General features: G+C 56.9%; 2 protein-coding genes across 3 annotated transcripts in view; one reads left to right on the top strand and one right to left on the bottom strand.

Moving 5' to 3' along the window:
* The window catches only part of FBXW5 (F-box and WD repeat domain containing 5), a 164,342-nt gene that overhangs the window by 64,210 nt on the left and 87,205 nt on the right, over positions 1-12,927 (top strand). The window lies entirely within an intron of this gene.
* ABCA2 (ATP binding cassette subfamily A member 2) overlaps positions 1-12,927 on the bottom strand; it is a 33,916-nt gene that overhangs the window by 12,938 nt on the left and 8,051 nt on the right. Inside the window, exons 3-26 of one of the 2 annotated variants that reach the window (XM_079324185.1) lie at positions 11,122-11,233; positions 10,566-10,732; positions 10,235-10,362; positions 9,973-10,077; positions 9,336-9,521; positions 9,036-9,254; positions 8,098-8,432; positions 7,701-7,860; positions 7,361-7,489; positions 6,910-7,077; positions 6,087-6,183; positions 5,563-5,736; positions 5,380-5,482; positions 4,704-4,818; positions 4,180-4,370; positions 3,798-3,948; positions 3,295-3,499; positions 2,685-2,849; positions 2,205-2,388; positions 1,711-1,923; positions 1,220-1,416; positions 957-1,139; positions 373-557; positions 163-283 (exon numbers count right to left, since the gene is read on the bottom strand). In XM_079324185.1, the coding sequence (XP_079180311.1) occupies positions 163-283; positions 373-557; positions 957-1,139; positions 1,220-1,416; positions 1,711-1,923; positions 2,205-2,388; positions 2,685-2,849; positions 3,295-3,499; positions 3,798-3,948; positions 4,180-4,370; positions 4,704-4,818; positions 5,380-5,482; positions 5,563-5,736; positions 6,087-6,183; positions 6,910-7,077; positions 7,361-7,489; positions 7,701-7,860; positions 8,098-8,432; positions 9,036-9,254; positions 9,336-9,521; positions 9,973-10,077; positions 10,235-10,362; positions 10,566-10,732; positions 11,122-11,233 (3,993 nt within the window). The remainder of the gene's footprint in view (positions 1-162; positions 284-372; positions 558-956; positions 1,140-1,219; positions 1,417-1,710; positions 1,924-2,204; positions 2,389-2,684; positions 2,850-3,294; positions 3,500-3,797; positions 3,949-4,179; positions 4,371-4,703; positions 4,819-5,379; positions 5,483-5,562; positions 5,737-6,086; positions 6,184-6,909; positions 7,078-7,360; positions 7,490-7,700; positions 7,861-8,097; positions 8,433-9,035; positions 9,255-9,335; positions 9,522-9,972; positions 10,078-10,234; positions 10,363-10,565; positions 10,733-11,121; positions 11,234-12,927) is intronic. The other variant, XM_079324186.1, reaches the window with a different exon arrangement.

The following is a 12,927-nucleotide window of genomic DNA, read 5'->3' as shown; positions in this document are numbered from 1 at the left end:
CCACAGTGGAGCAGAGGCTGGCTGTCCTTGGCTGGGATGGGCTCTGCTGGAAATCTCACCACCTGGAACAGGAGAGTCCTGCAGCTACCAAGCCCAGCAAGATCACACAGCCCCTCACACTAGCACCAGCAGCACCTTGTGGCCCCCCACCAGCACCCATACCCACGTCACTGTTCTCCAAAGACTGGTCCTCCTCAGACACCTTCAGGAAGACCTCCTCCAGTGTGGTGTCCATCAGCCCAAAACTGGTGAGGTCCAGCTCTTCCAGGCTCTGCTCCAAGTGCTGTGAGAGCAAAGTACTGTTGTGAGGAGGGCAGATGTCCACAGGGGGACAGCCCCTTGCCTGCCCACTCTGCCAGCCCCTGCAGGTACCTGGAAGAGCCTCTCAAAGCAGCCCTTCTTGACAGCCTCACTGGGGAGGATGTAGGAGAGCTCTGTGTTGGTATCCGAGATGAGGAGGCAAGAAGCCACGTACTTCCTGATGAACTGGGAGACCCGAGGCTCAGAGCAGGGGCTGACAGAAGAGTGGCCCAGGGGGCTGTGTGGCTGGCCTGGCTCTGGGACAGAGGGGCAATATCCATTGATCAGTTCACACCTGACCTCCCATGAAGACCAACTTACTCCGCAGTACCATAGGGGCTTCCCTGTCACCCTGACTAGACTGGGGATGGTGTTCTGCAATGTGACCCACACTGGACATCTCAGTGGGCAACCCACAGGTTTAACAGAACCAGCACCTGGAGACAAATGCCACTGTATAAAGCCTGACCAAAGACCCTGCTGGGAGAAATTAAGGCTGAGCAATGGGACCGCCCCCTGCCCCATCCCCTCCACACTCCATGTGGCCTAAGGAGCCTCAAAATGAGAGTACTTGGGTGTTGACCTCTCCTTCTCTGGGCTGAAGAAGGGCTGGTGCTACATACTCCTAAAACAAAGGGTCATACTGCTCCCCAGACCTGTGCCATTCCTGGTGTCCGACTGCTTCTTCACCACTGTCAGCTTGTAGCCATCACCATAGGTGCTCTTGAGGAACAGTGGGGAACCACAGCACTTGAGCTTGCCATGGGAGATGATGGCAATACGGTCCCCCAGCAGGTCAGCCTCATCCATGTGGTGTGTGGAGAGCAAGATGGTCCTCCCTGATGGCAACACAAAGCCTCAGTAGAGAGGTCATGGCTGACACAGAGGAGCATGCCAGGCTCTGCCTAGCTCTGCTCACCTGGCTTGTACTTAAGGATGAGGTCCCAGATGGCCCTTCGGGCATATGGGTCCACACCAGCTGTGGGCTCATCCAAGATAACAGCACGCGACCCACCCACGAAGGCAATGGCCACCGACAGCTTCCTCTTCATGCCGCCCGAGAGAGTCTGCACCTGGCAGTGCCGTTTGTTGGAGAGTTCCAGGTCCTCAATCATCCTGGAGACAGGGCAGAAGCACCAGGAATGCTGTGGGGGCTGTACTGGTGCCCAGTGCCTGTGGGGAGTATGTAATGCCTCTTCCCCTCATGGTATCTGCTGCTGAGACTGCCCAGCTGCAGTCAGGCTATGAGCATCTTCTACTCACTTCTGCACCCTGACACACCAAGGGTGGGAAAACACTTGGTGGAGCTGCTCCATGGGACCAGATGACCCCCCATGGCACAGCCAGCAGGAAGGTAACTCACTCATGCCAAAGGCATGGATGAAGACAAAGGAGCTGGAGGGTGCCTACTTGTCCATCTCCTTGCGGATCTCCTCTTCTGCCATGCTCTTGAGCTGCGAATAGAACCAGAGATGCTCCTCTACTGTCAGCCTGTCAAAGAGCACATTGTGCTGGGGACACATGCCCAGGTTCTTTCGGATCTCGTCCATCTCCGTACGGATATCGTGGCCATAGATGGTAGCAGAGCCCGATGTTGGAGGGAACAAGCCTGTGAGGATGGACCTGGATGGATGGAGAAAGCCAACAGCGTGAGGGAGCTCATACTCCTCCGTCTGGTCCCAATCCCTAAGAGCATCTGCTGGGCCCCAAGCAGAGCAGTATCAGCACAGGGCCATGAGCCTACTGCCTGTCTCATGTTTGTACCAGCCCCACACCCACAGTGCTGACCTCTGAGCATGACACCAGCTGCTACAGGGCCCAGCAGGGACATCCTGAAGCCCCTACCCCACACCCTGCAGCTGGCCAGAGGAACATGATCTCTGTCTGCCTGGACAGGCACTCACATGGTGGTGGTCTTGCCTGCACCATTGTGCCCCAGGAAGGACACAACCTGGTTTTCGTAGAGGTTGAGGCTCAGCTTGTTTAGTGCCAGCTTCTTGTCTGTCTTGTAGACTTTGGTGAGCTTGTCGATGCAGACAACCAAGGGGAGGTGGGTCGGCTCTTCCTCGATGCCCCTAGTCTCCTCTGCTGTGACAGCAGGATGGTGAGGAACCAGGGGAGGGCAGGAAGCATTGAGTGGGGCTCCCTAGGAATGAATCAACCCACCTCCATCCCACAGTGGCTATGCTGGCTTGTGGTTCCTTCCCCTCTGCTTCTCACCCATTTTCCCCCTCCCACGTTACAGTGTCAGCTCCCAGAGGTCACAGTGCTTGGTCCAGTATCCTGCCCTGACCGGAATACAGGGGTCTATGCCCAAGGCAAGACACTGTGGCAGAGCCAGAGCCACTCTTGTGCCACCCACTGCCATACCCAGCTGCCCTCACCCAGCCTCCGGCTCTCCATGGCACAGGCCTGATCCTCCTCCATGATGCTGAGGCGGGTGGTACGTGACCACGGCCAGGTCCACTCCCAGGTCTCCACACGCCCGTTGCCTAGCCAGTAAGACTTCTGGAAAGGGAAGTACCAGGGCCGTGGCAGGCCGAACATGCCTGCAACCACAGCCCCAGGGAATCAGGGCCAACCCTACACCCAGGCCATGCAGTAGCTGCTGAGGACTGGGTCAGAGCTTGGCATGGACACAGGCTTGGGGGTTTTCCCAGGTCAGGTCACCATTTTAAGGTGGGGGCTGCAAAAACTCCAGCCAGCTGGGCTCAGGGCAGCTCTGCAGGCTGTGCCAGGAAACAAAGTCCTTTGAAATTTGGGAAGGGTTGGCTCATACTTCAGCTTTACAATGAAAAAATCAGGGAGCAACTGAGATGCCTCCACAAGGGGGATAAGGGGGATTGGTATCTCAGCTGTGGACTTTTGGCTTTGCTACAGCTGAAATGGGACACTGGCTGACACCAGCAGATGAGGATATGTGGGCAGGTGTCACCCAGCAAAGAGGCTCCTGTATGGTCTGGGGTACCCTCATGTCCCTCTGCCCACACGTACCCGGGTGCACAGCCTCAATGTACCATGTGAGCACCCCGTACACCATAGCATCCACGACCAGCATCATCATGGACAGCAGGAGGTTGAAGTCATCTCCTTCCACAGGTGACTGGCTGAAGGTGTGCCACTGGATACCCACGCCAGCCACCTCATAAAGTGCAAAGTACTTGGAGCCCAACCCAAAGGCCGTGGTGGACATGAGGGACTGTGAAGAGGTGGAGAGAAAGGAATGGGAGGTCAGCAGGAACCACAGGCCAGCTCCAGAAGAACAGGTTGGGTTGAATTCCAACCTAGTACTTCCCCAACCAGACCCATGGAAATGCTCCCGGCTCAGAGAGGCACCAAACCTTCTAGAGATACCTCCAAAGCCTCACAGGGAGTTGGTTCATACAGGCAGTCCCTTGCCCAGGGCCAAGTGACAGTTTGGAGGCTTTGTACTGGACATGAGATGCCTGAGGCAAACCTGGGACTAAGCATGTCCCCAGCTACTGCAGCCAACTCACCGCAATGCACTTCTCAAAGGCTGTGATCTTGTCATGTGCCACCTCCTCCCGGATGGCCACATACATGTAGGGCACATAGCTGAGGAAGTAGATGATGCCGCCACAGGCAGAGGCCAACTTGGCCTTGGAGTAGAGCACCGACACCAGAAAGCTGCAGGGAGGACAGAGTCTCCTTGGATCCCACCCCACCAAGACTTTTGCCATACCATCTCTTTTTTGTGATGTTGAGGCAATAAACTGGATCCCCAAACCAGCAGCTTGGAGGCACTTGTGTCCCTCTACCAGCCCTTGCCCACACAGCTCCCACCACCCTCGCTCCATGGCACAAGAACTTGGCACTACCCATGCCTCTTTAGTGCCCAGCACAGACCAGGCAGCTCACCAGAACATGATGGTGGCCACAGCATAGATGGCAAGGAAGAGCCATATGATGAGGACGTCACTGTGCATCAGGACCTTGCCGTACTTGAGAATGGCAGTGAGTGCTGTGACCGAGATGGAGAGCTGGACAAAGCCAGTGATGAACCAAGCCACCCAGTGCACTGCATTGTTCAGGCCCATCATCTTCATCACCTGTGAGGCCAAAACTACTCAGCAGAGCTGTCCCCAACCCTGTGCACCCCTGCTTCCACTCTCACTGGGCTGGGAGGGCAATGGGAGCTGCCCAGAGTGGGCATGACACAGTAAGCACCCTTTATTGGGGTCCAAGGGAACTCAGCTCCCTCTGGGTCTGTGCAGGGCTCATCTCAATGCTGGGGACACTCAGAAGGACCAGCTCAGCCCAAGGATTTGTGATCTGCATCTGCCCTGGTTCATGTAACCCAGAAATAAAAGGAAGGTGACCAGGGACACAGCACAGAATGTAGGGCCCACTCCTCCCCAAGAAATCTCTTCCACCATCCTTACCTCTTTCAGGCGATGCTCCTTCTCTGTCACGATGTGCTGGATCATCATGGCCACTGAGTAGACCCAGGAGATCACCATGCAGAGGGGCATCATGTGCTCGATGACAAAGAGAAAGCTGATGGGGTAGAGGAAGAGAGGGGAGAACTGGATGGTGGCGATGCCACAGACACCTGTGGAGACTCTGGGGCATAGGGCCTTGGAGGGGCTCTCCCAGTGCTCAGGGACAACCAGTTTCTAACTCAGAACCTCCTCAGTGCCCTAAAATATCTTCTCCAGTGAGCCCACACAACAATCCAGTGTCATGGCTGGCAGGCCTTCACAGGCAGGTAGTAGCCATGGGCGCAGCCCCAGGTGTGGATGTAGCCCCAGCCTATCCTGGTGTGGATGGAGCTGTCTTAAACCTCCTGCCCAGGAGCATTGGTGACTCTGGGACTTCTACAGGTGCTACCTCCAGACCACTGTAATCCATAACCACCGACAGATCCATGTGCCATTCCTTTACTTTTCCCTGCATTACTGAGTCTGGTAGTCCAAAGAATTTGACTTAAACTGGATGTTCATCACTTCCAGTGTCATCAATCTCTTTCAGGCTCCCAAACTCGTTCCCTTTTCCCAGCTAAAGTATCCTGACCTGTAAACTGGAAGGAGGAAGGTCCTGCAGGTAAAGGCTACTCACTCATCCCGGGTATAACACGGGTATGGGAACATCTGTACATAGTTGCCAGGCTCCACGACATCATGGCCGACAAATGTGTTGATGAGGGCACGCTCCATCATGTCTGTGGAAGAGAAAGAGAGGCCAGCCTGAGCGCACAGGGGCCAGGGCTGTGGGCAGCTGTGGCAGGGCACTGACACTTACCTTGGATCCAGACAAAGCCGTAGAGGAAGTAGAAGCGGCCGCCGGTGTTGGGGCCAGGCCGCCAGTATGCCCGCCGGATCTCATTGGTCTTCTCTGTGAAGCTGGAATTCTGCCGGATCTTGTACATGACATGGGGGGGCAATGAGCCATCCTTGTTGGTCTGGAAGATGACACCTGTGGGCAGCAGAAGAACTAGGGAGTCCACAGGGGCCAGCCACATCAGCTGGCCCACAGCAACAGGCAGGGATGGGGAGGGCACTGTGCCATGGATGAGATGGGTGGCATGGCCAGGAATATGAGACCCCAATGGGATGCAAAGGCACACAGATGGCAGGCCATGTCAGCGGGAGAGCCAGGACAGCAGCACAGGGCAGAGGATCAGAACCATAAGATACTCAGTCCCCTCATCCACCCAACACGTGCACCAAGGGACCCACACCCTGAAGGCAGTGGCTCCAGGGCACAGCTAGAGAAGGGCAAAGTTTCAGGGACCCCCTGAGAAGAGTTGGCTCCCAAGGACATACTGGCAAAGACCGTGACGTTGTCCTGATAGGCCTGGTTCAGTGTGTAGTTGACAATGCTCTCCTCATCTGGGAAGCCTTTGAAGATGTCCACGCTGACCTAGTGGGAGGAGAATCATAGAATCACTAAGATTGAAAAAGCCTTCTGAGATCAGGGAACCCATTAACCCAAAGAGTATCAAACCCAGCACTAAACCATGCCCCCAGGTGTCAAATTCACATGTTTTTTTGAACACAGGGGTAGTACCACTGCCCTGGACAGCCCATTCCAGTGCTGACAAGCCTTTCAGTGAAGAAAGTTTCCCAAAAATCCAATCTAAATTTCCCCTTCTACAACTTCAGGCTGTTTCCTGTTATCCCATCACTTGTCACCTGGGAGAAAAGACCAACCCCCACCTGGCTGCAACATCCTTCTAGGTTATTTTAGAGACTCAGAAGGTCCCTCCTGAGCCTCCTTTTCCCCAAGCTGAGCTCCCCCAGCTCTAAGTCCCTCCTTACCAGACTTGTGCTCCAGAACCTTCCCTGGCTCCACTGTCCTTCTCTGACATGCTCTAGCAGGGTAGTGAGATCCCAAGGCCCCAGATGAGTTGAGCACACAGAGCCTGCACACAGCACAGCATGTGCCACCCAGCCCCTAAAGTCAACAGTGTGTGAGCATCTCCACCCTAGATATCTACCCCAAAGCTCTGGACACTGCAGAAGCTACCACCTCCCCTGGTGCACCTGCCCCATGCTCTTAAAAAGGTCTCAGTGGATCTAACCCTCTTCAGCCCAATAGAGTCTGGCTGTTGGTGGTTCAGCCTTCCCACAGTGGGCTCCACCTCACCTTGGCCATGAAGCGGACCCAGCCACAGGCAGCATTGTCAATGGTATCCAGCTGCTGGAGTAGGACGCTGGCATTGGGCAGGGAAAAGTTGCCGTTGAGAAAGTTGTGGAGAACATCACTGTCAGAGACATTCAAGATCTCTGGGTGCTTGTGGAGGTCAGCTGTCAGCTGAGACAGAGAAGAAGATATGGGAGGAAGAAGGTGGGGTATGTCCTGCCTCTCAGGTCACTGTCCCCCCGCCATGGGCACAGGTAAGACCTAAAGCTCCTCCTGGGGATAGGGCACAGTGTGCACTCTGTGCAGGGATCCAGACTAGCGTCTCCACAACAGCAGGTGGATACCAGGGAGTACCCCTTGAAGAAGTTACAGGGTATCTGGGGGAAAGACGACCCCTTCTCCACTGCCAGGGCAGTAAATCCCAGGCAGGCTGATCCTCACCACACTGCCCTACCTGCTGGAGCCAGCGGATGCGCCTCTGCAGCCTGCCCTCTTCCAGGTAGGCTCGGATCTCAGGGGAGATGTTCAGCCATGCCTTGGCGTAGTGGGTGACGTTGCCCACAAAGGCAAAGGTCTCATTGGCCTGGGGGCCAAGCAGAAAATCATACAGCAGGCAGAGGCAGGGGCTTCCCACTCTCTGGGATGGCTAGCAGCTATGAAGATACCTGCTCACCTCCCACTGCCTTTGGGAGCTGCCTGTGTCTGGCAGTCAACCTCTTCCCTGCCACACAGGCCACCTGCAGAGCAGGATGGTGGGAGATGAAGGACAGGGGTCCCATCCTACGCATACTCACCTTCAGGATGACCTTGTCAACTTCAGTGCCCACAGGTGCATACAGGATTTTGGGGTTGCTGGTCATCAGATGCACAAGGAGGCCCAAGTTCCGCTGCTCCTTGCTGGTGAAGCCCAGCGAGCTCATGTTGCCCTGCTTCAGTGCCTCAGGCTCGATGGTCCTGCAAAGGGAGCTCAGGCTTTCCGCTCTGCTTCAGGCTCAGCGTCCCCTGCTGCAGGTAGCCCCCACCCCTGCCTATGACAGGCCTTCACACTGACTCCAGTGCCTGTGTGGTGCTGCCAACACAGGGAGCAACCTTCGCTGCAGCGCAAGGCTGTGGTACAGCACCCATCCTACCTGCTCAGCAAGGGGTGCTGGCCTGCGCATGGAGAACCTGGAGCCTAGCACTCCTACCTACCGGTTGTTGCCGCAGAGGATGGGCTGCAGACCTGCCCAGAGCTGCACAAACGCAGAGAATTGCCCCTGGGGATTGTCGGTGCCAGATGGGCCCTCCGCAGCACCCCCATCCTCCTCTGCTGTGGCATTGCCAGCCGTGGCATTGGTGCTGACCCAGCTGGTGCTGTTGGCCATGGGTGGCGGAGCCTTGCTGGCACAGGCTCCCCTGGGCAGCAGCTTAGCCAGTGCTGAGAGGATGTCCATGTCCCGGAGAACCTTCTCCATCTCCACCAGATCCTCAAGGAAGGCACGGAGGCGGTGCTGGGCAGTTGTGCTGTTCACCTCCTCCAGCTTCAGCTGCAAGTGTGAGTGGACAAGGAGTTACTCACTGCTGGGACAACAGGGTCCTGCTTGCCATTAGAAAGGGACCAACAAGGACCCCAAGCAATAGCAACTCCACTTTCTTGGTTAAAGTTTGGAGCTGTGCTGAGGTAAGGCCCTGGACTCATTGCTATTCATCTGCGGCTATGAGGCAGTGAGAATGGCAGCAAATGCTGGCAGGGACCTGTGTGAGGACAAGAGATGTCTCTCAAGACAGAAGAGTGGTCCTCTGTTCCTACAAGGGACACATCGAGCTTGGGTGGAACAAGGAGTGGGACCTCTGAGTCAGGCTTGAGCTGTGCCACAAAGGCCTTTGCCAGTCCTGAAGAAAGAAGCTGGCAGGAACACCTAAGAAGATGTTGGGGGACAACCAGTCCCATCCAATAGGCAGTGTCCAACCAAGTGCTAGAGAGGAACCACCTGAGATCCTACCATGGAGCAGGGTGTGGGGGGTACTCATGTCAGAGAAGGGGGTGACCAGGAGAAGCCAGGCCACATAATTGTTCCCATCCCAACACAACACCAGCAGGGTAGAAAACTCTGCCTGAGACTCATCCCTGCCACCAGCCCTGCTCTCACCCTGCTGATGATCTTGGGGGTGTCCAGCTGCTCCTGGAGCTCGGAGGCCAGCTGGGCAAAGCGCTCCTGGCGGATGGCTCGGCTGCCATTGCAGGCCAGTGCCTGGTACGCTGCCAGCAGCGGCTGCTGCCTGGGGGACACGTGCAGGAGGCGGTGCAGTCTCCCTGGGTTCTGCTCACATGTCAGCTGCTCCAGCATTGGCCCAGTGAAGAGGACATTCTACAGGGTAGGAAGTTGTAGGGACAGCGCTGAAGTGCCTGCTCTAGCAGAGCAGCCAAGGTTGCCCCATGAGGTGCTCACCTCCATCTCAGTGACAAAGGCCTGAGGGCTATCAGAGATGGCAGGTGCCACAGCAGTGCTGGTGAGACCCAGAGCCTGGGAGAGCATATGGAGCAGTGCCAGCTGGTGTGGGGCTGCCACTGGGTCCTGCAGCACCCTGTGAACCAGCCCTTCCTGCAGGCTCCTCCAGCCACTGGGGAGGCTCTTCTGCAAGATAAAGAATGGGGATGGCTGGTGGGATGGTGGCCCCAGGTCCCCCCTCTCCTTCCCAAGCATACATGAACAGCCCCACAGCATCCAGGGTCTCCAAGGGTAGGGAAAGAAAAGGGATGTGCAGATGCTGGGAGCAGGGGTCCCCTGCATGCCAGACGCAAGGGAGGAACAATCTCCCCTGCTCCTTCCACAGCCATCACCCAGGCAGCGTGAGCCTCTACTGCAATGGTAAACCCAGACATAGGTGTGTCTCATAACACTGGGGAACTGATGGCAGCACCAGGATGGACCCCAGCCACCCCGCTGCTGCTCTGCCCCCTGACAATGTTCTGTCATGGCCCCAGTATTGGGACAGACACCTTCAGACCACCTGGGGTGGGATATGGGGGACAATAGGATGGGCTCTACCCTACCACATCCCCTTGCATGCAGCACTGCTTGTCACCTTCAGCTGTGTCATCCTCTTGCTGGAGCCAAACCCATCCCACAGGTCTTGCTCATGGGTCTCATCAGGTCCCAAAGGAAAGGAATCAAAAAACTGCTGGTACACCTACACCAAGATGAGAGCAGGACTGCCAGGTATGCCAAAAGTGGAGCACCTGCTTGCCCAGCAAGGCCCTGCCATGGGGTGGCAGGGTAGGACAAATTCCAGCTGGGTGCCATTCACAGGGCAGCAGAGACCCTTGCAAAGCCCAGAGATCACCCACCTCCCGCAGGTCAATGCTTGAGCCCAGGAGCAGCTCAGCCGTGCTGTTGGGGAGGGATAGGTTCTGCATTAGGAAGCGCCGCAGCTCACCCTGGTCTTTCGCCACCCATGCCAGTGTGAAGCTGGACCCTGCCAAGGAACAAGGTGGGAGGTCAGAGCAGCCCATCAGCATCAGGGACGTGGCATGGCCCCAGAGCTGGCCCTGCCTGATGAAGTGATGCAGGACAGTGGCAGGGCACTGCCACACACCATCACTTTGCTGGGTGCTGGGCAAGCTGATGCTATCTATCCCTGCCTGCACACACAGTGGGGGCAGGCAGAGAATAACCCACCTGCTCGGCTGCTGAAGTGGGTGTCCATGGAGCTGGGCTCAGGGCTGCTGAGGGCCTCCAGGTGCCCACGCAGCGACTCCAGCTCCTCCTCCAGTCCTGGGTGCTGCAGGTCGAAGAGGCTGCTTTGCTCTACTGCCTCGCTGAGGTGCTCCAGAATCTGTGTCACCCTGCGAGAGCCCAGCACCACCCTGGCTTCAGGGACTGAGGGATGTGGATACCTTCCCTAGAGCTCTGGAGGAAAGACTCCCTCAGGTGCATGGGACAGCAGTCCTGTCTGAAATGGGGCACCACTGCCCTTGCCTTTGAGCCCCAGCACCTCAAGCTGTCTCCAAGGGCCACCTCCATCCTCCTCCCAGCACTGAACACCTGGGAGCCCACAGCAGAACAGACTGAGGTGTCCCCTGCACCAAGGACATAGTAGTCTGCACCCAAGCACTTTGGGGGATGCCAGCTTCTCCCTCAGCCCCAGGGTGGCAGTGACAGCATGGAAAGGGGCAGGCTCTGTGTGGGAGCATTAGGGGCGGGAGAAGAAGTGCACGGTGAGGGCAGGACTCACGTGGAGTTGGAGTACTGCAGGAAGCCAAACTCATCACGCTGGCCGTCAGGGCACAGGGACTGCATGACAGGCAGGATCCCGGCTGACGTGAGCGGGGCCGCCGTGTAGAAAGCTGGAGCCAGTAAGAGTGCGGAAGAGGCCAAGGAAAGTGCGGGCAGCAGGGAGAAGAGGCAGGGAAGGGGAATGGGAAGGGGCCACCAGAGAAACAGACACTCAGTTCAGAAAAGCACACGCTGGGGTCTGTGAGCCCATCGGAGGCTGGTGGCCATGGTCAGAAGTCAGCAGCTTTCCCACCAGGGCTGGTGACCCTGTGGGGCTTCAAGCAGCTCCAGCACCCCCTGGCTCCAGCCCTCTTGCCCCACGACAATGCCAATTTCTGCCACTTTCCCCAAAATGGCCACCAACCTCCTCCAGGCTCCCAGCCCCTACTGTTAGTAGCCTAAGAGGCAGTGGTGGATCTCCAGAGGAAAAGGAGGAAAAATACGATAGGGAAAAGATTTGTCACTGGCAGCTCCTAGTGCCCCCAGTCTCCCACCAGCCTGGCTGCCCCAACACATGGTGGCTGGAGATGGGTGGAAATGGAGACATGGAGTGGGAAGATGGAAGAAACAAGAAGCAGCTGGCAAATCTTTTCCCCTGCAGCAGCACTGAGCCATCATCCCTGCTGGGAAAACCCCATGTCCTTCCCTGGGGTAGGGCAAGCCCAGAATGCCACTGCCTGATGGGGACCACAAGTTGTCACTGGGCAGTTCCAGGCAGGGACCCTGCTCTTGCCACCCTTATGATGACCCTGTAGTTAGAGGCAGATTAGTGCTGTTAGCAAGGCCATAATCGAAAGGGACTGGTGAAGATGGGCCTCTGGCAAGAACAAGGGATAGGTGCAGCATGGGATAGGCCAGCAGCCTGCTGGGGTGGAGGAACCCACACTGCCACGGTTTGGTGACAAAGTCAGTGCATGACAACTTGCTGGCCTTGAAGCTCTAGTGCCACATCCAGCTTGTCCCAGCCATGAGGGACCAAGACAGGGACCTGGTGATGGTGCCAGGGTGGGAGCCAGCCCCAACCCCAGGTGATTGCGCAAGACTGGGTGACCACAGGCCACCACATGGGTGACAGGACTCAGCAGACTTTACTCCAGGAGGCAGGCAAGAAGGCGGCATAAGACACACCTTCCCCTGGTGTGGAGAGACCTATGCAGCCCAGGAGGCCAGGGACATGACCAAAAGTGGCCCCAGCACCTGGGGAACCCAGATCATCAACCAAGGGGGTACACCACCATGGCTGGTCAGTCCCTAGGGAGAAGCAGGCAGATGTCATACTGTGCTGCCTAAGCTCATCTTCACCAGCCATGGAGGAGGGCAAGGGGCTTACAGAGGCATGGATTAGGCCAGAGTGAGTTGATCTAAACCAGGCTCTTCCTCCCCAGACTATGAGGCCAGCACTGGCAAGGGAATGGGGGGAGGCACCCACCCATCCCACCAACTTACAGACTGGCGCATGCAGTTGAGGCATGAAGGGCAGGCGGGCAGGGGAGATGGTGGGAAAGAAAAAGAAAACATGAGCAAAAAAAAACCAAAAAGCCAAACCAAAAACCACACAACAGAGAGCACAATTCAGTGCCAAGGCAGGAACCCAGGCAGTGCCTGCTGCAGCTGGACCACGCTGACAGCTGGGCTCTCCCTCGCGGGGACACACTGAAACACAGGCTCAAAACACCGTTACATGGGGTCACCACCAGTACCCAGCATCTCCCCTGGCCCTGCGCTGCCACCTTTGCCAGAGCACCCATCAAGGTGGCATTCACAG

This window comes from Erithacus rubecula (genome assembly GCF_903797595.1).
Source record: "Erithacus rubecula genome assembly, chromosome: 21".
In the NCBI taxonomy this organism is placed as follows: Eukaryota; Metazoa; Chordata; class Aves; order Passeriformes; family Muscicapidae; genus Erithacus; species Erithacus rubecula.
The sequence above is the reverse complement of the archived record's forward strand: the minus strand, read 5'-3'. Positions and strand labels throughout refer to the sequence as shown.